At 46.4% G+C, this 22,285-nt stretch overlaps 1 protein-coding gene across 1 annotated transcript in view; it reads left to right on the top strand.

Moving 5' to 3' along the window:
• The window catches only part of LOC130372311 (collagen alpha-1(VII) chain-like), a 69,011-nt gene that overhangs the window by 23,195 nt on the left and 23,531 nt on the right, over positions 1–22,285 (top strand). Inside the window, exons 33-73 of the mRNA XM_056578268.1 lie at positions 377–412; positions 829–873; positions 4,395–4,466; positions 4,566–4,598; positions 5,056–5,127; positions 5,296–5,355; positions 5,486–5,521; positions 5,617–5,697; positions 6,222–6,257; positions 6,427–6,471; positions 6,568–6,639; positions 6,988–7,023; positions 7,352–7,381; positions 7,556–7,594; positions 7,707–7,760; positions 8,756–8,794; positions 9,427–9,477; positions 9,892–9,924; positions 10,175–10,240; positions 10,504–10,548; positions 10,683–10,718; positions 10,831–10,857; positions 10,959–11,030; positions 11,531–11,593; positions 12,110–12,127; positions 12,241–12,276; positions 12,371–12,409; positions 12,848–12,883; positions 13,185–13,319; positions 13,624–13,716; positions 13,999–14,208; positions 14,984–15,091; positions 15,497–15,541; positions 16,048–16,122; positions 16,882–16,926; positions 17,095–17,148; positions 17,254–17,307; positions 19,502–20,461; positions 20,549–20,836; positions 20,999–21,034; positions 22,066–22,092. Of these exons, the coding sequence (XP_056434243.1) occupies positions 377–412; positions 829–873; positions 4,395–4,466; positions 4,566–4,598; positions 5,056–5,127; positions 5,296–5,355; positions 5,486–5,521; positions 5,617–5,697; positions 6,222–6,257; positions 6,427–6,471; positions 6,568–6,639; positions 6,988–7,023; positions 7,352–7,381; positions 7,556–7,594; positions 7,707–7,760; positions 8,756–8,794; positions 9,427–9,477; positions 9,892–9,924; positions 10,175–10,240; positions 10,504–10,548; positions 10,683–10,718; positions 10,831–10,857; positions 10,959–11,030; positions 11,531–11,593; positions 12,110–12,127; positions 12,241–12,276; positions 12,371–12,409; positions 12,848–12,883; positions 13,185–13,319; positions 13,624–13,716; positions 13,999–14,208; positions 14,984–15,091; positions 15,497–15,541; positions 16,048–16,122; positions 16,882–16,926; positions 17,095–17,148; positions 17,254–17,307; positions 19,502–20,461; positions 20,549–20,836; positions 20,999–21,034; positions 22,066–22,092 (3,438 nt within the window). The remainder of the gene's footprint in view (positions 1–376; positions 413–828; positions 874–4,394; positions 4,467–4,565; positions 4,599–5,055; positions 5,128–5,295; positions 5,356–5,485; positions 5,522–5,616; positions 5,698–6,221; positions 6,258–6,426; positions 6,472–6,567; positions 6,640–6,987; positions 7,024–7,351; positions 7,382–7,555; positions 7,595–7,706; positions 7,761–8,755; positions 8,795–9,426; positions 9,478–9,891; positions 9,925–10,174; positions 10,241–10,503; positions 10,549–10,682; positions 10,719–10,830; positions 10,858–10,958; positions 11,031–11,530; positions 11,594–12,109; positions 12,128–12,240; positions 12,277–12,370; positions 12,410–12,847; positions 12,884–13,184; positions 13,320–13,623; positions 13,717–13,998; positions 14,209–14,983; positions 15,092–15,496; positions 15,542–16,047; positions 16,123–16,881; positions 16,927–17,094; positions 17,149–17,253; positions 17,308–19,501; positions 20,462–20,548; positions 20,837–20,998; positions 21,035–22,065; positions 22,093–22,285) is intronic.

The raw sequence follows: 22,285 nt of genomic DNA, 5'->3' as shown, positions 1-22,285 counted from the left end.
ACACATATATATATATCCATATTCACATATATACACATATATATATACACATATATACACATATATATACACATATATATACACACATATATACACATATATATATCCATATACACACATATATATCCATATACACATATATATATATCCATATTCACATATATACACATATATATATACACATATATACACATATATATACACATATATATATATCCATATTCACATATATACACATATATATGTACACATATATACACATATATATACACACATATATATCCATATACACATATATCCATATACATAGCGCGTGAGGACTAGCCTGTCCTCGTAGCACCATGATTAAAGAGCGCCCTCCTCTCCCCGTCTGCAGGGGAAAAAGGGGTTGAAAGGAGAGCAGGGTGAAAAGGTGAGGTCATCCATCACCTCTCCTCCCTCTCCACCTGTCCCGAGTGTTGTGTTTGTAGTTACATTATGTTATAGTGTGAGTCATCAAACAGGGATTGGATTGGCTTGGCCAGAGTGTTTGTGTGTATGTGTGTGGGTGTGTGTGTGTGTGTGTGAGGCATTATGTGTGTATACGTATGAGTGTCTGTGGTGTAATCTCGGTGTGTGTGTGTGTGTGTGTGTTCTTCATCAGCATCATAATCCTTTTTGTAAAGTTGTAAATGATGGGTTCAATCATCAAAGCGATAAACACACAGTTTCAACCGGTAGCTCAACAAAGGTACAGAATGACTCCGTGGGCCGACCGTGACAGCCCACTGAAATGGGATTATTCAGCGGTGTTCTGTCCAACGGCTGAAGCTTGATTGTGTTTCCCAGGGGGACGGAGGCGAGAGGGGCCTGGTCGGTCCTCAGGGGCCTCTCGTGAGTATTGCATTAGTCCTTTCTTATTGACAACTGAGGAAATTATATGAATGACTTTATATGCCTTTCCTTTCTACCGTACTGCACTTCCAAGACAAATCCATTCTTGAGTCATGATATTGTTTCTTTAAATTGTGTCTCCTGCTGAAGTGCATTAACGACCACCATTAACGAGGACATATGGGTGACGTGCGTTGAAATTGACAGTAGTTAGAGTGAGAAAAATGCGCATTGACATTTGTAGAATTATCCCATCGATTCACCACTTTTTGATGAAAAGGAAAAGTAGTGTCTGCTTTTACGACCATTACCATGGTAACGACAATGATTTGTATTTCACAGTGATGTTATTTCCATCTTCGTGCTTTCGCTGGAGCACAGGGCTGCAGAAATGTAGCCAGAAGGAAACGGCTTTCAAACCAGTTTGCTTGTTGTTTGGCTGGACTCTAGAGTAAATTTGAATTTCCAAAATAGTGCCAGACTAAAATATGAATATGAATACAATCCATATTCTGTTGGATGTTTTTATGCCTGTCGCTGGTATGACTTAGATCTTCTGTTGTTGAGCTTGACTTTTGTATCACCCCGAGAAGAAGCATTCCTCCCCCAGAAAAACATATCCGCCGTGTCTGGTGATATATGGTGAAGCCCTTGGTCAAACTCATGCAATCACAGACCACTCATCAGCCACACGTTACGTTCGTATCCTCACATTCAACCAGCCCCGTTATGTCAGCGATGCGCTCTCTGTTGTTCTTCTAAATGTCCACGACCCAAACAAGGTATAGAACCTCAGAACGAGGGCGCTTTACCCCGTCCAGCGGCGGTCAGCACGAGGTATAGAACCTCAGAACCAGGGCCCTTTACCCCGTCCAGCGGCGGTCAGCTCGAGGTATAGAACCTCAGAACGAGGGCCCTTGACCCCGACCAGCGGCGGTCAGCACGAGGTGCAGCGATGCCGCTCCCTGTGGACGAGCTTCTGTTGGTCATTAGGGCGGAGAAGGCCTGCATGGTGGTCGGAGCCCCACAGGCTCACACCTCTGTGGGTGACCGCGCTGGGCTTCACATGGCTGGCTCAGATGCTCAGATGCTCTGGAGGGGAGCTAATTATCTCCACCCACGTCCGTGTTTAATTTTGTGTTAAAATATCATTATCGTCATACTTTTTTTACATAAAGCTGTGGCTAAGATCGCATACGGGAATATAAAGGTTAACCACAAATAATTCAAACATTTTTCTTACCTACCAGAACATTTTGGAATCCAACGATAACCGGATTTCTAATAACAAAATGATTTCAGTCCTCAACATGAAGCAAGGAAATATTTACACCGTGTGATTGTGCTTTGGTACTCTCCCTTTATAGTACAGGGTCAACTACCACTTCCACCTTATAGCATAGGGTCCAATACCACTTCCACCTTATAGCATAGGGTCCAATACCACTTCCACCTTATAGCAGAGGGTCCAATACCACTTCCACCTTATAGCATAGGGTCCAATACCACTTCCACCTTATAGCATAGGGTCCAATACCACTTCCACCTTATAGCATAGGGTCCAATACCACTTCCACCTTATAGCAGAGGGTCCAATACCACTTCCACCTTATAGCATAGGGTCCAATACCACTTCCACCTTATAGCATAGGGTCCAATACCACTTCCACCTTATAGCATGGGGTCCAATACCACTTCCACCTTATAGCATAGGGTCCAATACCACTTCCACCTTATAGCAGAGGGTCCAATACCACTTCCACCTTATAGTATAGGGTCCAATACCACTTCCACCTTATAGCATAGGGTCCAATACCACTTCCACCTTATAGCATAGGGTCCAATACCACTTCCACCTTATAGCATAGGGTCCAATACCACTTCCACCTTATAGCATAGGGTCCAATACCACTTCCACCTTATAGCATAGGGTCCAATACCACTTCCACCTTATAGCATAGGGTCCAATACCACTTCCACCTTATAGCATAGGGTCCAATACCACTTAGACCTTATAGCATAGGGTCCAATACCACTTCCACCTTATAGCATAGGGTCCAATACCACTTCCACCTTATAGCATAGGGTCCAATACCACTTCCACCTTATAGCATAGGGTCCAATACCACTTCCACCTTATAGCATAGGGTCCAATACCACTTCCACCTTATAGCATAGGGTCCAATACCACTTCCACCTTATAGCATAGGGTCCAATACCAATTCCACCTTATAGCATAGGGTCCAATACCACTTCCACCTTATAGCAGAGGGTCCAATACCACTTCCACCTTATAGTATAGGGTCCAATACCACTTCCACCTTATAGCATAGGGTCCAATACCACTTCCACCTTATAGCATAGGGTCCAATACCACTTCCACCTTATAGCATAGGGTCCAATACCACTTCCACCTTATAGCATAGGGTCCAATACCACTTCCACCTTATAGCATAGGGTCCAATACCACTTCCACCTTATAGCATAGGGTCCAATACCACTTCCACCTTATAGCATAGGGTCCAATACCACTTAGACCTTATAGCATAGGGTCCAATACCACTTCCACCTTATAGCATAGGGTCCAATACCACTTCCACCTTATAGCATAGGGTCCACCACCACTTCCACCTTATAGCATAGGGTCCAATACCACTTCCACCTTATAGCATAGGGTCCAATACCACTTCCACCTTATAGCATAGGGTCCAATACCACTTCCACCTTATAGCATAGGGTCCACTTCCACCTCCACTAAACCACAGGAGTCGACCTTCACTCTCCTCTTGTCATCGAGCGCTGATGGCCGTCCCTGCGTCTCACTCATCACCGTTACGGCCCCCCGTCCCCCGTCCCCCTGTCCCCCTGTCGCCCCGTCCCCCTGTCTCCCTGTCTCACCGTCTCCTGTCTCACCGTCTCCTGTCTCACCGTCTCCTGTCTCACCGTCTCCTGTCTCCCTGTCTCACCGTCTCCTGTCTCACCGTCTCCTGTCTCACCGTCTCCTGTCTCACCGTCTCCTGTCTCCCTGTCTCCTGTCTCACCGTCTCCTGTCTCACCGTCTCCTGTCTCCTGTCTCACCATCTCCTGTCTCCCTGTCTCCTGTCTGACCGTCTCCTGTCTCACCATCTCCTGTCTCACCGTCTCCTGTCTCACCGTCTCCTGTCTCCCTGTCTCCTGTCTCCTGTCTCCTGTCTCCTGTCTCACCGTCTCCTGTCTCACCGTCTCCTGTCTCACCGTCTCCTGTCTCCCTGTCTCCTGTCTCACCGTCTCCTGTCTCACCGTCTCCTGTCTCACCGTCTCCTGTCTCCTGTCTCCTGTCTCACCGTCTCCTGTCTCCCTGTCTCCTGTCTCACCGTCTCCTGTCTCCTGTCTCACCGTCTCCTGTCTCCTGTCTCACCGTCTCCTGTCTCACCGTCTCCTGTCTCACCGTCTCCTGTCTCACCGTCTCCTGTCTCCTGTCTCCTGTCTCCTGTCTCCTGTCTCCTGTCTCCTGTCTCACCGTCTCCTGTCTCCTTCCCCAGGGGCAGAAAGGAGACCACGGACACAAAGGAGACGAGGGGCTCCGGGGGTCGCCTGGGGACCCCGCTAAGGGGGTAAGGACCCCATCAGCACTCATCACATGATGAGTATCAGAACACATTCTGAGGAGGTTGGGACACAGTGATGAGCCTCCTGTCTCTCTTTCACAACAGATACTCGGTCCGACGGGGAAGAAAGGAGCCAGGGTGAGTCGTCTGTTTGTGTTTAGCCCCCACCACACTGGATTTATCTAACTCTCATCCCGACCGTGTGTGGCCGTCTCACTGTCTGGTCGGTCTCAAAGAGAACAGAGTACGAGGCGGGGCAGGGGAGGGGATAGCACAGCGACTCTGTCTTCTTCTTGAGGCCCAGTTTGTTAAACGAGCCCTCGCAGACTTCCAGAGCGCTGGAACATCAAAGCGCTCCTAGGACCCGACGTGAGCCGTGTCAGACCTCAAGACGTATCATGCTTGGTTAACGCGCTGTAACTCCTTCCTCTGAAGTCCTACATCAGTCTACTGGGTACTATTTAGAGTGGTGAACATATATCTCCGTCCCTCCTCGTCCTTCATCCCACCCTGTTGTGTGAGGTGTTCCTCACCGGGGCTGACGCCGCCTACATGGGGCCGTACGCTGAGCGCTGTGTGTGTGTCCGTCTCTCAGGGGGACGTGGGCCCAGTAGGCCCACTCGGCCAGCAGGGGGTCAAAGGACTGCAGGGGATCAAGGGAGAAAAGGTTTGAACGATAACACACAACACAACTCTGCGCCTCACTGTGTCTGAAGTCTGTTTTAAACTTTAGCGTTCAGACGTTATGGGTGGTGGTGGTGTTGATGATGATGATGATGATGATGATGACGATGATGATGATGATGATGATGATGATGATGCTGCTGCTTTGCAGGGCAGTCCCGGTTTCGGCGTTCCAGGACTGCAGGGACCCAAGGGAGAGAACGGGGAAAGAGTGAGTCACAAGAAAACATTATTTTGTGAGGTGTGGGTGTGTGATGTGCGTCTGTGCATGTGTGTTTGTGTGCTTGCATAATCCTGATGCAGACAAACCACAATTTGTGAACGTACTTTCTCCTCCTCAGGGAAATGTTGGTCTATCGGGGAAGCCAGGGCAAAAGGTAACAAAAAGAATTCTGTGAAGATGAAAGAACAGTTTGAGTACAGAAATAAAGAGACCAAAGGTTCATGTTGAGGATCACCACTTTTCCTCCAGGGGCAAGATGGCTCAAAGGGTGAAGGTGGGGGTCTTGGGCTCCCTGGAAACCCTGGAGCTCCGGGATTAAGAGGTAAAGATGTAAGTAAATCCAATGTGGTTGTTGATTAGCGACTGTTGATAGAAGCCCCATCCTCATACCTAAATGACCCTACCCTATTAGATATTCTCCTTTTTAGGATACTTTTGAGAACATTAAATCTGTCTGCAGACCTGAAGAAATGTATGGTTTCAGTAGCATGTAAGCTACGTTCCAATGATATATTGTTCACTGCCATTCATGGCATGGTATGTAGTCCACCAATTCCAAACCTGACTCTTGGTTTATTATACGACATCCAATTAGAACCTCTCTGAAGTCCTGTTCCAATAGCATGCTGTAGAGAGGCCTCCCCCCATTGGCTAGTCTCAGTTGGTTTGAAGAAGAGTGATTTGGCAATAAAGCAGAAATTCAACAGCTCTGTTTTCCACCAATATGAATTCAACACAATTTGACCGTGAACAAAGCGTGGTGAGTTCACTCACCCAGAATGTGTGTCTTGTTGTGTTCACGGATTGACACTTGAAAAGTAGATGATAGTCTCTACTCTGGTGCGTGTATGTAGGGTGAGGCGGGAACTAAAGGAGAACGTGGTACTCCGGTAAGTCATGTGTTTGATCTATTTATGGGCATATTTCAATCCCTCAGCATGTCGAATAAAACACCACCAAGTTTAAGATGATACTGAAGACTTACTGACGTTTGGTCTGTTTAGAGTCTGTTTGGTGAATTATGAAATGACTCTAAAGTGTTTCCTCTCATTCCTGAAGGGTGAACTGGGACAAGGTGGACGGCCCGGGGATCGAGGGATTAGGGTGATTTTGGTTTTCTAATTTCTAATTTCTGTTGTTTTTTCATAATGGTTCCAATTTATAATGTGTGTGTTGGTTTTATGAACCCCCGTCTCCCAGGGGCCACTGGGCCTGCCGGGCCGCCCAGGGGACCCAGGGGGCAGAGGAGAAGGAGGCAAGCACGGCCTGCCGGTAAGGAACACACACACGCACACACACACACACACACACACACACACACACACACACACACACACACACACACACACACACACACACACACACACACACACACACACACACACACACACACACACACACACACACACACACACACACACACACTCCCGGCATCTGACGTGTTCTCAGGATGTTGCGTCACAGTGACGCCGATGTCACCACAGTTGTCAATTAAAACGAGAGCCAAGAGAGATTGCATCAGCGTGTCGTTACTGAGCTGAATATGAATTCATACATTCATTCATTCATTAGGCAAGGTGCAGGGGAGTAGTGAGATTAACCTTATCTTCTCTCTTTCAGGGAACAGACGGCAAGAAGGGGGACAAAGGAGACAGCGTATGTTTGTATTGGAGATCCTCTCTTATTATGACACATTGTTCCCTCTCGTTGACTTCCTGCTCTTTGTGTCCGTCTTATCCTTTGGTCCGGAAACTTTTCGAGCCACCTGTCTTTTTTTCCTTTGCCGTCTTTCAGTCCGATGTTTGCCACCAATACGCCAGACATTGAAATCAACCCTTTTGTGGATCATGAATACATTTATTACTTGTATGTGTTCTGATTAGAGTGTTTACAATTCAGTGGCGTCACATCTTTTGTTGTTCTCTACGTGTTTGTTGTTGTTTATTTGTATTAATTTGTTGTTCCTTCTGCTGCGTCTCCTCAGGGAAAGCCAGGACCTCCTGGAACAGCCCATGTAAACGCCTTTATTACCATTAAACACTTCAATCACCTCTCCCACATCCACACAACACTCAAACACTCCATCTCCCAGAAGGCCTTCAGACACCTGTTCTGGAGTTTGTCATATGACTCAATTCAATCAAAACTGCTAGAATTAAACCCTCTGTCTTTTATTTCCTTCAACCAGGTAACGTCGGACAACAACATACTGACCCGGGTGATTAAGGTAACTAAACAGAAGAATAAACCAAACATTAAGGAAGTCTATTCTAGTCATTCTAATTTTCTCCATTCTACTCTGTTCTATTCTATTTCTATTCTATGCTGTTCCCTTTCAGGGTGAGCCTGGTGATCAGGGGCCCACGGGAGAGACAGGAATGCCTGGCCCAAGGGTAAGGGCTTCATCCTCCAGTCAAACATTTAAAACCAGTGCCGTGTTTGAATTGGTCCTCTTCTGCTCTGTATAGTGCACTACTTATTACCCAGGATGCACCGTATAAAAAGTTCACAGCTGATGTATAATTATTTTTGCACCATATCCCATGATGCATAGCGGTTTCCATTCATAGATTTGTCCAATAGAGAATGCCGGCACATACTGCTTATTTATGCAAATGAGCTGTCATGTGTCCACTAAACGTCATGCGATCGATTTCAGGGACATAATTAGTGACCCCTATTCCCGGTCTCACTTGTTCACTAAAAGGTACTATATAGTATTAAGTGTAAGTCCGGCGAAAAATGAACCCAGGGTCTTTTCGGAAAGAAAACCCATAAAATAAGCCCTCCAGACACTTTTTTTCTTTGATAATCGAGTATAGAGCTTGCCCAAAGTTGCGTGGAGCGATGTAACAGCCCAAATGGCTTCCATGTTATTGGCTAGGGGCACAGCAAATGCTTCCAAATCTGCATTTCTAAGCACTAATATTGCTCAAAATAGCACCAAACAATTATGCAGTAGCATGATTAGGGTCCTTACACATAAAACAAATTATCAACCACTTAGTTAGCGTACAGGGAGTTTATTAAAAGAGATTGTTTTGCAAGTCAGTGCCTTCCGGTAGGTCCATGTTTCCAGCAAGTCCACACAAGTCGATTAACGGCTACCGTAAATAATATAATAGAGGCGCCAACAAATTTAAAACAGCCAAGTATCAAGAGGGGAGATTTTGAAGTTAAATTTGTTGGCTGTTACATTGCTCCGGGCAACTTTGGGCAAGCTCTAAACTTGATTATCAACAAAAAACTGCTTCTTTTATGAGTTTTCATGCCGAAAATGACCCAACTTTCGCCGGAATTACACTTTAAGTGATTGGGGAATGAGCACTTTGAGCCCAGCTCAGTGTGTTTCATCCATTATGATCTCTTCCACTTCCTCTCTCTGCAGGGTCCAGAGGGGAAGCCCGGCCCACCCGGCCCGTCCCAGGTCAGTCCTCTGACCTCCTGACCTCCACCTCATCGTCCTATTGACCCCATCCTCTGACCTCCTGACCTCCACCTCATCGTCCTATTGATCCCATCCTCTGACCTCCTGACCTCCACCTCATCATCCTATTGACCCCATCCTCTGACCTCCTGACCTCCACCTCATCGTCCTATTGACCCCATCCTCTGACCTCTTGACCTCCACCTCATCGTCCTATTGACCCCATCCTCTGACCTCCTGACCTCCACCTCATCGTCCTATTGACCCCATCCTCTGACCTCTTGACCTCCACCTCATTGTCCTATTGATCCCATCCTCTGACCTCCTGACCTCCACCTCATCGCCCTATTGACCCCATCCTCTGACCTCTTGACCTCCACCTCATCGTCCTATTGACCCCATCTTCTGACCTCCTGTCCTCCACCTCATCGTCCTATTGACCCCATCCTCTGACCTCTTGACCTCCACCTCATGCACCTATTGACCCCATGCTCTGACCTCTTGACCTCCACCTCATGCACCTATTGACCCCATGCTCTGACCTCTTGACCTCCACCTCATGCACCTATTGTCCCCATCTCTGAACCCCTGGACTGTACATCCCAATGTGACCGTTTCCTGTTTCTTCCCAGGGTGGGACCGGCCACCAACTGGAAGCTGTTGCAGGCGTAGCAGGAGCCCAGGTGGGAACTGTAAAAAAAGATATAATGTCTCTCAAGGGCCCTGATGCTTAAGAAAATATCACCTTTTTAGATGAGGTTTAAGGATTTATTTTTGCTTTTGGAGCAAGAAAAATAAAATTGAGATTTATTCCGATGCTGAGCGTTCAGACTGAGGTGAGTGAAGGGTCAACACTATTAGAAAATGTTCACCACACACCAGCGGAGGCTGGAGTCAGGCCCACACACGCTGATTGGTCCACTAATGCTGCCTGGTTTGAGACAGCAGGCAAAGGTCTTCAGCCCTTCATATGACAACTAAATAGTTCAAAACCTAGGGAATTCTCCTTAGTACAGTTATCCCTCAGTTTGAATATCCTTACTGTCATCAGCATTATTCCACCAGTAGCTAACGTGAATTCATCTCTCCTGCTGCAGGGTGAACAGGGGACGAGGGGAGGGACGGGGACGGTGAGTATTCTACGGCGGAACTCATAAGAACTTCCTTCACCGCTATTTAGTAATACTTCTGTTGAAATGCTTTGGTTAAAATGTTGAGGACCACAAAATAATACTTTTAAGAAAGACAAAAATGTTTGTTTTGAGCCGTGTGTGTGTGTGTGTGTGTGTGTGTGTGTGTGTGTGTGTGTGTGTGTGCGTGTGCGTGTGCGTGTGTGCCTGTGCGTGTGCCTGTGCGTGTGTGTGTGCGTGTGTGACACAGAAAGGGGACAGAGGAGATCAAGGCCGTGTTGGGATTGCTGGTGTACCTGGTTTGCCTGGAACACCAGTGAGTGTGATGCTTCAATACATTCTAATCTTTTTATTTTAAATGTAGAATTTTAATTCGAAAATCCATTCAAATATTTGTATGAGTGCATTTCAGTATGGCATATGCCCATCCCAGGCGGTGTGCCTGTGTTGCCATCAAAGCTCCTCATCCAGTGGCAGCCTCTCTGCATTGCACAGCTTCTGTCTATCTGTCACCAGTTTCCTGTGTTTCACGTTATTTGCCTTTATCTGCCCCTCGTTTCTCCTCGTCCCTGTCTGCAGGGGAAGGCTGGCATTGACGGGAAGAGAGGCATGGCAGGAAAAGACGTGAGTGCACTGTTAAGTTTACAAAGTAGAACCTGTTTGAAATTGATTTATACGTTCCATGGCTAGGGAGATGTTGAATCGATGCCTATAGTTTTGAGGGTCAATATAAAGTGAAAAGCTTTTTTTTATTACAGGGGGAAAAAGGAACCAAAGGAGAAACTGGCAACACGGTGAGTTGTTGTTTTTCAGATACATAGCAGACTAAGAAAAAGACTGGTTAATTGTCCAGATACAGGTCGACCGTGTGCAGTAATCCCATTACCAATGTTCTCTGCCTGACAGGGGGAGAGGGGCCAGGCTGGGGCCAATGTAAGTAGCAGTGAGGATGCAGTCCTAGCTTGCCATGAAATTGTGCCACGAGCTTGAAGAGGGTAACACAACGTGTTGTTTACCCCCCCCCCCCCCCCCAGGGTAAAGACGGCAGTAAAGGGGAACTGGGTGCTCCAGGATTACCCGGAACCAAAGTCCTGGTGACTCCAGAGGTAGCGCGGGTCTAACCCTAACCCTACTGATTCTAGATAGGACCTGAAATGTACCTCCTTCTGTACCGTTTTATCACCGCTGGAATATTGGAAGATTATTATCCTCTTCAACTAAGACTAACTGCTGGCGCCATGCAGGGGTTAGTTTACATCCTAATTAAATCATCCTAGCTCGTGGTCACGCTGTGGCCCGCCATCTGGCTCGGAATCTCCACCAATCATATCACAACAACTGAGTTTTGTCGAGGAATCAACTAAATCCCAAAGGCTAAAGTCCCTTTCTTCCTCCATTTGTCCATCACTCATGGCTTTTTACTAAAACTAATTTCTGTAACAAGATATGCCCAATGTCAATAAATGTCATAACTTACACTTGCAAAATGTATCCCTGATCGATTTGTTCTTATAGATGTTGACTAAAAATGTGCTTTGTTATTTATTAAAAATCAATCCATGGTTAATAATCAATATTGTAATGATTTGATGTGATGTTTTGTCAGGGTGCCACCGTTGAAGAGATCCGCCAGGCCTTCCCGATGCCGATGGGTCCCCCCGGAGTCACTGTGGGTTACCGCGTCTCCCTGCCTTCACGTTGTCTCCACCCATATCCTCTTCTCTTTACTCACCCAGCGGCCATCTGGGCTCCCCTGCCCAGCGGCACTACAGAGCCAAGATGGCCGCCTGTTGACAACCACAACGATGTTGTATGTGGTTTGATGCTGCTTCTTGGCCAGGTCTCTCTTGAAAACCTGGTTATTAATCAGAATGAGACTTTACCTGCTTCAATTAAGTTTAATAAGAGATGGCCGCTAGGTGGATAAGGCCCATTATCTTGGCTACGGCATGTATGAGTCATATTTGATTGCATGCACAGAGTGACATCTGAGTCCTTTTGTGTTTAAAAAGAGAACTTTGGAACTCTTTTCAAACACTGAAGACACATTTCTGGCGACGCACTCCAATGTTCAACGTTGTGGGTCCCCAAGCATGTGGTGTTGTGCTTCGTCCTTTGCTTTGTTGCATTCTCTAATGCAGGCTTCTGTGCCTTCGTGTGTGTGTGTGTGTGTATGTGATTCTAGGGTGCACCGGGAATGAAGGTAATTACTATGAAGGGCGACATTTTTAATGCAAGGAAAAGTTAAACGATGAACAACGACATGAATGCATTGTTGACTTTGTGGAGTTTACAGGAAGTGTTTTGTTTCCGCAGGGCGAAACAGGGGTGCAAGGTTTGAAAGGAGACCGGGTAAATATTTAGACTTTACCTCCTTGGTTGTACCTCTGTTAGCATGGAGACGACATTGACTCTTTGTACTCCTTGCCTTGTCGTGTGCTGACAGGGTGATGTGGGGCCCCCCGGCAAGGCCATTCAGATGAAGGTAACGTGTTTACCTGGGGTCCTACAACATGCATTCATTAGACCGATCTGTGCTGGTCCAGCCTCAGGACTCACAGGGGTCGTTCCTCATTAAGTTACCACCAAAAAGAGTGACACATTTATTTACAGATATTGGAGTGATCGACAATGTAGGATTAAAACATATGGAGCAAACAAAAAGCCTCAACAATTGGTGCTGAAGTCAATCAAATCGTAAGCCATTGAAACATGAATTAACAATTAAAACATTAGTAAGTTCATGGTTTCTTTCTTATTATGATTATGGTATGATTTGGCCCACTCAAAATGCCCTCGTGACCCACTTATGGGTGGCGACCCAGCAGTTGAGAACCACAACTTCTTTAGACATTGGTATTAGTGACTTGCTATGAAAAGTCTTGTTTTTTAAAACATCCATTGACCTCTTCCTCTTCCACAGGACATTGAAGCCATGTTCGAAGCCTATGGAATCAGGGTGAGAACATCACACTCTACAACAGACTGCTGACATTATCTGCTGGCCATGCACTTTACTTTCCACTGTACTTTCTATAAGTAATTTTTACACCCAAATGGAACAGATTTCAACCAACATAAAATTGTCCCTCTCATCTAAAGCCTCCAACGGGACCTCCAGTATGTAGATATAACGTCGGACAGTTGATTGTGTGTTTTTCTCTCATTCTCACGCGGAAATAATGCTAATAAGTATTGACTTAAATCGAGGTCCATAGCGTTCTGTTCCCGATGAACTAAAGCAGAACTCCGTTTCCCAGCTGCCCCTGCTCAAGGCCCTGGTGGACCACCTGCTGCAGGACGGAGTAGAGGAGCTGCTGCACGTGCTCAGCTCCACCAAGAGGCTCCAGGAGGTCAAGGAGACGCACGGCTCCAACGCCATCCCTGAATACACAGTATGTCCCTCTGTAGAACACATCGACCGTCGATGTACAAACAACTTATGGATTAATCATTGGGTGGTTGTTTTTTATGTGATTGATAGTACACCGATGTTAGTCTTATTCGCAGATTGAAATTATACACACAAATTACAATTCTATGCGCATTGTAAAAATGAAATATGAAACTTTTTACCTTTTGAAATATTTTCCTCAAACTTCTGATGAAAGTATAAAGTACGATTCAAAAGCTCTCCACGTCAGAACTCACAAACAAACACCAACCAAACCAAAGAACCCCCTGCTGTCGTTGGATCAGAACTCTCTGGAGTATGAGCTGAGCAGCCAGCCCCTGACGAAGGAGGGGTACCTGCCCGATGTGGACGGACAGACGCCCCCGCCCGCCTCTGCTGTGAGTCCCCCCCCCACTCCCTGGCAGACACACACACCTCCACACCTGGTCCTCAAAGTCCATGTGGATAGCTTTAAGTCGTGTTGTTATGGCTCATATGTGTGTAGGATGATCTATGAGGCCAGTTAAAACATTTCTGCTGGATTTTGTGGCAATTGTATATCTTCTTATACATTGGTTATAATTTAATACATTTTGACCATGACATTTAGACCATATTTACATTTATTTACACATATAATTCTATGCAATTTGAAAGCTGTGGTGCCTTTCTCTGGGCAGGCCGTGCTCAACGGAACCACGGTGGGCCAAAGTGCATCATGGGAGCTGTCGGGGGCGGACCGGGCCCCGGAGCCCAACGTCACCCAGAGCCGGCCCGACGGCCCCGGGCTGCAGGGCCGTCTGGAGGGCAACGTCAGCGCTGATACCCCCCGGCTCCAGATGAACCTGACCCTGGTCAACGCTCCCTCCAACGACAGTTCATCCAAGGAGGTGGGGCAGGACAACATCAGGAGGGAGGATATAGAACACCTGACCGCGCCAACATCAGGAGGGAGGATATAGAACACCTGACGGCGCCAACATCAGGAGGGAGGATATAGAACACCTGACCACGCCAACATCAGGAGGGAGGATATAGAACACCTGACCACGCCAACATCAGGAGGGAGGATATAGAACACCTGACCACGCCAACATCAGGAGGGAGGATATAGAACACCTGACGGCGCCAACATCAGGAGGGAGGATATAGAACACCTGACGGCGCCAACATCAGGAGGGAGGATAGTTTAGAACACCTGACGGCGCCAACATCAGGAGGGAGGATAGTTTAGAACACCTGACGGCGCCAACATCAGAGCACCACGTTGAGCTGCTTGAAAGTAGACTTTTATTGAACCAGAGTGGTGTCATTGAGATTAATAATTTATTTTGCAAGAGAGACCTGGCCAAGACAGCAGCATGATGTTGCAAACACAGGTTACTACATTTAACAGAAACTGGAAGATAGGTGCAAAGTTACCAAAGAAAACAATTAAAACATGTGGTCTCACTGAAATGAGGAGTAACATAAATAGGGGCAAAAAGCATTTGACATTCAAGTTACCCGTTGACCGTAAAAGAGTAAATCTAGAACTCTCTGCGAACATTTGCATTTGTTACAAATACACGTTGAGTGTTGTCACCAACCCTGAGACCGTTCTGAATGGCCTTTGTACTGTGGGCCACGCGTGCCTCACACGCCCTCTGGCTGCATGTGTTCCAGAAGATCTCCCGCCTGCCGGAGGTCGTCATGGAGACGGTGGTTGTCACACAGGAGGAGGCTGAGAAGAAGGGTTCGGCAGAGAAGAAGAAGAACAAGGAACGCGGGAAGGTAAGGCTGCTGGAGCTGCCTCCTCGCAAAGGATTCTGGGAACCGTGCAACACGGTTGCGAGTACCGTATGAGCACCAGGAATATATCACCTTAATTGAATTCTTTCTGCATGGAGGTTGTAGGGTAACCATTTCAGATAATATAGAGTAATAATATAGATTTCATTTTATGACAATAGTTCTAAATAATCAACATGCCTAAAGAATCTATTTTGGTATAGATAACAACGCTAGCAATCAGTCTTTTTAATAATCACTCACAAACAACTTAACCTAACATGAAATAAGCTGTGTCCTCCACTTACTTTCTCCCCCCAACTGTGGAATCCACTCCATGTGAACTCCCATCGTGTCTTATTTTAGCACAACTGTTGTTTTCTTTCTGACTGTGAACCCGTGGAACAGGGCAGAGGGAACAAAGGACGACATAAGAGGCAGAGACAACGCCTGGTAAATGCCCTTGAAGCTGGGTTCAAAAACAACAAGAAATAAATGAATCCAACCACCCACCAAACATTAACTCCAATTAACTCCTGTTTGACCTCAGGGCATCTGAGAGCGCCAACCCACTAATGAAGTCTCCTCACACCGGCCAGACTAAACACACATTAACACTGCGTACCGCATGACTTTAACTCATAACTTCTTTAGTCTGAAAGGTCTGTGGAACTCGGACATTGTAATAACACCTACGTTTGAAATGTGTTGAATAATAAAACAATGTGTGTAGTGAGGCTAAAACAAGCATGCACTAACATTCCTGCGCTTATTGATGTGTTGAAACAATGTGAGCAACGCCGTTTATGCTGTCTTGTCCGGCTTTGTGCTATTAACTTATGCCATCTTGTATTGATGCTCAGTGATGAACTCTGTTTATGATGTGTTACCAAGATAAAGGTTGTGCCTATTACCAACCCTTATCATCGGCCAAGCAGTGACATGTATTTTCTCTCTAGGCCAGCGAGCAAGGGGAGGAAGAGGAGGAGGAGGAGGAGTACTATAATGGTGAAGAGTACGCGTATGAGTACGAGGTAAGCAGTTTCGATTTTATTAGATGGCTTGTCTATTTTATTGATACTAGTCTTTTCAACTATAACATTTTTGGAATACGCTTTACAAGAGTTTCCTTACTACAATGTTATCACACAGGTACTGCGTGATAAGCAATGTAACAGCATTTACTTTATAGGTAATAAAGTTATGGAAGAGCATGCAACCACACAGTTGGGTTAAGGTTGGGGGTTTAGGTTAGGAAAAGGTAAAAAAGCAAGTTCCACACTAGGGTTTGGATAAGGCTTTACCATAACGTTATTGCATACTAATAACATTCTTATACATGGTATGATATTGCTTAAACATGTGAAATTACATTATAACAAGGACTCTGTAATGCAAAGTGTGACCCATTTTGTAAACATCTATGCATTGCCAAACGCAATGTTTGAGACATTGATACATATCTACATTTCCAGCCGGTAAACACACACTGTTGGGGATTTATAGGCAATATTGCCCAGCGGGACTTGGCATTCTTCTAATTTAACCCAAGCATCAGAAGGGAATTAAATATCCCTCACAACAGGACAGGAAATGTTGGTCTTGCATCAGGTTGATTAATACCTCGCCCACTTGAAGACCCTCATTAGTTATTGGGAATAAATTAGTTTTCCATGAACAACCACTAATACAAGAACATGGGACCTTGTTGCACATACAGTGAAAACAGTAGGTGTATTGTAGGCGTATGTAGGATGTAGCCATCAAGGGTTTTATTTCTCTTCCCATGACAGGTAGAACCTATCACAGACGGCTTCCCCCTCTCTGAGGAAGAAAAGGTAGGTTGCATTTACGTGATCACTTTCAGATCTTGTTTAAGGTCAATGAAGATATCAAGAATATAAGGATTTGTTTTTGAAAGTTCAGACCAATCTGCTTGTTTATTGATTTTCGATTTTTTTTCTAATTAGATGAAATATATGTATGAATATAACAAATATTTTCAGATTGGGTGGACAACAGCAGAGCCTCTATTTCAAATGACGGGTTTTAAAGAACAGGTATGTTTGAAACTTTCTTATTTATTTTGTACTGTATTTTGAAATTGTACTGTCCAACTAAATACAATTCACAATTTCACAGCATTTCTTTTTTTTCCTAATAAGGAGGAGGATGTACCAACAATCAATCCTCTCAACACAACAGAAGTAGCAGAACAGGTACGCCTCAGAGTTGTATGTTGCCTGTATCAACGATACTATGTGTGTTTCTCGCATGCTTTGGAATGCAACCTCTTTCCTTTGCACTGAAAACCAGATGCATGAATGTGATGGCCAAGTGCTTTTCATTAATTGCCACCCAATCCAATTTAGTTTGGCAAGACTTCAAAATCGGTCAATAAACAAAATCATATAATGGTTTTGCATGTAGATAGCATCTACTATTGGCCAAAATAGCTATAGATATAAGCACTTGCTTTCACAACTCATCTAACCTTTCCACTTATTTAACATAAAGATGTCACCAGTGCAAAAAATAACCTGTTTGAGGCTTATGCAAGTTCTTGTGAATTAACTTAAATCAAACCGCCAACTTCAACATCGAAAACAAACAAACTCTACAAGAATATAAATCAAATCAGAGCATGACTCAATTATATTTTGGCCATTGTTTGCCCTGATTAATTTTTTGTCGCAGCATGCGTTCAGCATGAAGTTTTGTGTTGCCGCTTGAATGGAAAACAACTAAAACCTTTAAAGGCCAAACGCAGAGTTATTCTTTTTAATTATTCTTTTTTTTGTTTCATTTTTGTTTTTTAAACAGGACCTCTCTAAATCCTGAGAGAGAATGTAAAGGTAGAGTTGTAAGAAATCATAAGCGCACACAACTCGGGGAGGCGTGTATAAACTGTGACGGTAATCGCTTGTGAGGAGCAACTAACCCCGAACGCGGCCGGACATTTCACGAAGCGGAACCCCGTGTCACTGAGTGATGATGTCACATGTCCCAAGCCACGCCCCCACAAGACTTATGGCTTGTGTCGTATTTTTGTTTTGTCTTTGCTTTTGTTTTTTACTACAGACGAATATTTTAAAAAAGAACACTGTAAATGCAAGTTAATTGTTTATTCCTGTCTAGACCTATTGACGTTCAGGTTAAAGTGATGGAAGAACAAACTTTGCTTTTCTACGTTCTCTACTCAACTCCACGTTATTTATTTATTAAACCAGCAGCGATCTCTTGTCGTTGCAAATCGGGATTAGCTAAATTGAGAATCTCTTACTCTCTTAAACAATCTAATGACAATTTCAATGCATTTATAACTTTGTATTAAGCTGACGAGTTTTATTTATTGAAATTGGAGAGAAGAATGTATCTTGTTTTTTTGTGTTTTTGGTTTCCTTCTTTACCATGTTTTATCTCATATCATCAGCATATATAGTAACACTGTTCAAAAAATATTGTAGCCACATCCCAAAAATCTTTTCACTGGTGAAATTTTTATCACTTTTCATTCCGAATAACCTCTGCATGTGTGCCTAAATTCAAGTAAAAAAGTTTTGATAATCGTTCCAAAAAGTCTATGCGTCTTTCATTCTAACATCAACATCATTATTAGCCCATATTGCGCTTATTATAAGAGCAAGTTTGATGTAGTTTTAACACAAATACGAATACGCAAATATTAAATTATTTCGGATATAACAACTCAAGATAAAGAAAAGTGATCCCTTTCATACATTGATGGTGAGTGTGCCTAATGTGTAAATAATTTGGGGTTTAACTCCATAATAAATTAAATTTATTCAAATGTATTTTATATCGTACTGGATAAAAGTGACATCCAGGTGTGATCAGCTGTTACAAGCCGCTTTAAAAAATCTGCCTTTTTCCTGTGCCTTAATGACATCACTAGTGGGAGGGTTCTCAGATCTATAATGAATAGATAAGCAACATTCGCTACAGTCCTGGGGTAGGCTGGTAGACTAATCTCTTCAGCATACATCTAGGTGGACACTCCCACTTGTGATGTCACTAAGTCAGAGGGAAGGGCAGATTTTGAAACGGCTTGTAATGGCTAATCACACTCACACCTCGTGGTTTAATAGGGGACCGGTAATGCATCAAGCTCCATCCTATAAGCCCATCCTAAAGTACATACTTGTAATAATGATCCAGAGGAATATTGCAGTAAATGGAAGATTCCCACAAACAACCCCTTTTCACCCATATTTTCAAACATCCATCGATTTTTATTGATTGTTAGTTCCTTATTTGTTTTTTCTATCATTCAAAACTGAGGATTGACCGTTTGATATTGACATGACGCTGATGACATGATGGAGCGTCAAACCCATAGCGGCGCTGCTTTATCAAGATATCGTTTTCCATTTTATGAAATCCTACCCGCAGAAAAAGCCACAAGCAGCCCCAGATCCCCCGACCGCCTCGAGGAGAGGAAGTCTGGAGCGCAGGAAGCGACAGGCAGGAGACCGGGGGACGGACAGAGCGGCCACAGAGAGTCCCCTGGACCAGACGGAGCGCAGGAAGCGACAGGCAGGAGACCGGGGGACGGACAGAGCGGCCACAGAGAGTCCCCTGGGCCAGACGGAGCGCAGGAAGCGACAGGCAGGAGACCGGGGGACGGACAGAGCGGCCACAGAGAGTCCCCTGGGCCAGACGGAGCGCAGGAAGCGACAGGCAGGAGACCGGGGGACGGACAGAGCGGCCACAGAGAGTCCCCTGGACCAGACGGAGCGCAGGAAGCGACAGGCAGGAGACCGGGGGACGGACAGAGCGGCCACAGAGAGTCCCCTGGACCAGACGGAGCGCAGGAAGCGACAGGCAGGAGACCGGGGGACGGACAGAGCGGCCACAGAGAGTCCCCTGGGCCAGACGGAGCGCAGGAAGCGACAGGCAGGAGACCGGGGGACGGACAGAGCGCCCACAGAGAGTCCCCTGGACCAGACGGAGCGCAGGAAGCGACAGGCAGGAGACCGGGGGACGGACAGAGCGGCCACAGAGAGTCCCCTGGACCAGACGGAGCGCAGGAAGCGACAGGCAGGAGACCGGGGGACGGACAGAGCGGCCACAGAGAGTCCCCTGGGCCAGACGGAGCGCAGGAAGCGACAGGCAGGAGACCGGGGGACGGACAGAGCGGCCACAGAGAGTCCCCTGGGCCAGACGGAGCGCAGGAAGCGACAGGCAGGAGACCGGGGGACGGACAGAGTGGCCACAGAGAGTCCCCTGGACCAGACGGAGCGCAGGAAGCGACAGGCAGGAGACCGGGGGACGGACAGAGCGGCCACAGAGAGTCCCCTGGACGAGACGGAGTGGGACGTAGAAGAAGAAGAAGAGATGGAGGCGGCGCCGGTGGATACGGGCGTCCCCGACCCGGACTACGACCCCGCCGGGGGGAGCGGGGACTACGGGTGGGGCCCGGGGGGGGAGGAGGAGGAGGGCGTGGACGGAGAGAGGGAGGACGATGAGCTGGAGGCAGACAGAGAGAGGGAGAGGCTGGAGATGGAGAGGGAGCGGCTGGAGCTGGAGAAGGAGAGGGCGAGGGAGGCCGAGGTGGGAGGGCGGGAGAGGGGGGAGACGGAGGAGGAGGTGGGGGAGAGGGACCTGGAGAGGGAGAGGGGGGAGTGGGAGAGACAGAGGGCGGAGATGGAAAGGGAGAGGGCAGGGCTGTACGACGAGGAGACGGGCACGCCCCCGCCCGTTCCTCCGCACTATTTCTTTTTGAAGGTGAGTGAGTGGCAGCGCGGCGCCCACATGTAACGCAATTCCATGTAATTGCGAACTGATTGGCAATTAGGGGACTGCGGTGGTCGTCCACTGGGGATTACTGTGTCATCACAGCTTCAAAGCTCCTCTTCAATTGACTCTCTCTCCCTTCGCCCACATCAGGGAGCCCCCGGTGAGGACGGGAAGCTCGGAACAAAGGTGATGATGAAATTTAAAAAATGAACAATTTCGTGAAATGAAATAAAGCACTAGCACAAAGCTTGTATTGGACCACACTACTGACACATTGGGTCTTTTCCCTTTTGAAATGTCCAAAGTTAGTATTCTTAATCACGGGGCAAAGGTGATGATGCAATTTCCAAAATGAAAACGGCATGAAATAAAATAAGAAATAAAGTAATAACACAAGAGTTGTATCGAACGTCTCCAACAACACACTGGGTCATTCCCTCTTGAAATGTCCAAACTTAGGAGTATTACTCACGGGGCTGAATGTGTAGCTGTGTTTATGTGTCAAGTGCTAAACTGCACCTCATTTATGTCCAGCCATGTATCGCGGACGGCTGGTTCATCATTTAATAACCCCCCCCCCCCCCCCCCCACACACACACACACACACACACACACACACACACACACACACACACACACACACACACACACACACACACACACACACACACACACACACACAGAAACAACAAAGCCCTCTACTCACCCGAACCCAACTGCGTCAATACATGACGTAAGCAAACATCATGGATTGACGCAGTTGGGTTCGGGGGTGTGTGTGTGTGTGTGTGTGTGTGTGTGTGTGTGTGTGTGTGTGTGTGTGTGTGTGTGTGTGTGTGTGTGTGTGTGTGTGTGTGTGTGTGTGTGTGTGTGTGTGTGTGTGTGTGTGTGTGTGTGTGTGTGTGTGTGTGTGTGTGTGTGTGTGTGTGTGTGTGTGTGTGTGTGTGTGTGTGCCCGACCTCTATCCCGTCACAGATTTTAGGTGACATTTTTTCGCCTCCAATTTCCGTCTCCTCTCTGCATCGGTGCCCATGTTAACAGGCTGTTAATTATTCTCTTTGTCACCTCCCCCACATCAATGCAACACAAGACTTTGTGCTGACTCGTCGTTGAGTTTGGTTCTCTCTCTTCTCCCCAGCAGCGTTGGTACCAGTGGTGTCGTGTGAGGGTTATTATGTAAAGCTCTGACAGATCTTCTCTGTTATCTCTGTCCCCAGGGAGAGATCGGGGAGCCAGGACAAAAGGTAAACGCTGGCGTGTTCTCCGCACGTCTTATCCTCGCTGTTCCCTCGGCGGCACGGCCCTAATAAATACATCATCACAACGTGGGCCTTTTATCCTATGAGTGCATTCATAGCATGGGCCCCGTTGGGATCCAACCAGTGAGCCTGCAAGGTCTACACTGTGTGTGTGTGTGTGTGTGTGTGTGTGTGTGTG

Source organism: Gadus chalcogrammus, chromosome 19, assembly GCF_026213295.1.
Source record: "Gadus chalcogrammus isolate NIFS_2021 chromosome 19, NIFS_Gcha_1.0, whole genome shotgun sequence".
In the NCBI taxonomy this organism is placed as follows: Eukaryota; Metazoa; Chordata; class Actinopteri; order Gadiformes; family Gadidae; genus Gadus; species Gadus chalcogrammus.
Note: the sequence above shows the minus strand (reverse complement) of the source record. Positions and strands in the feature narration are given on the sequence as shown.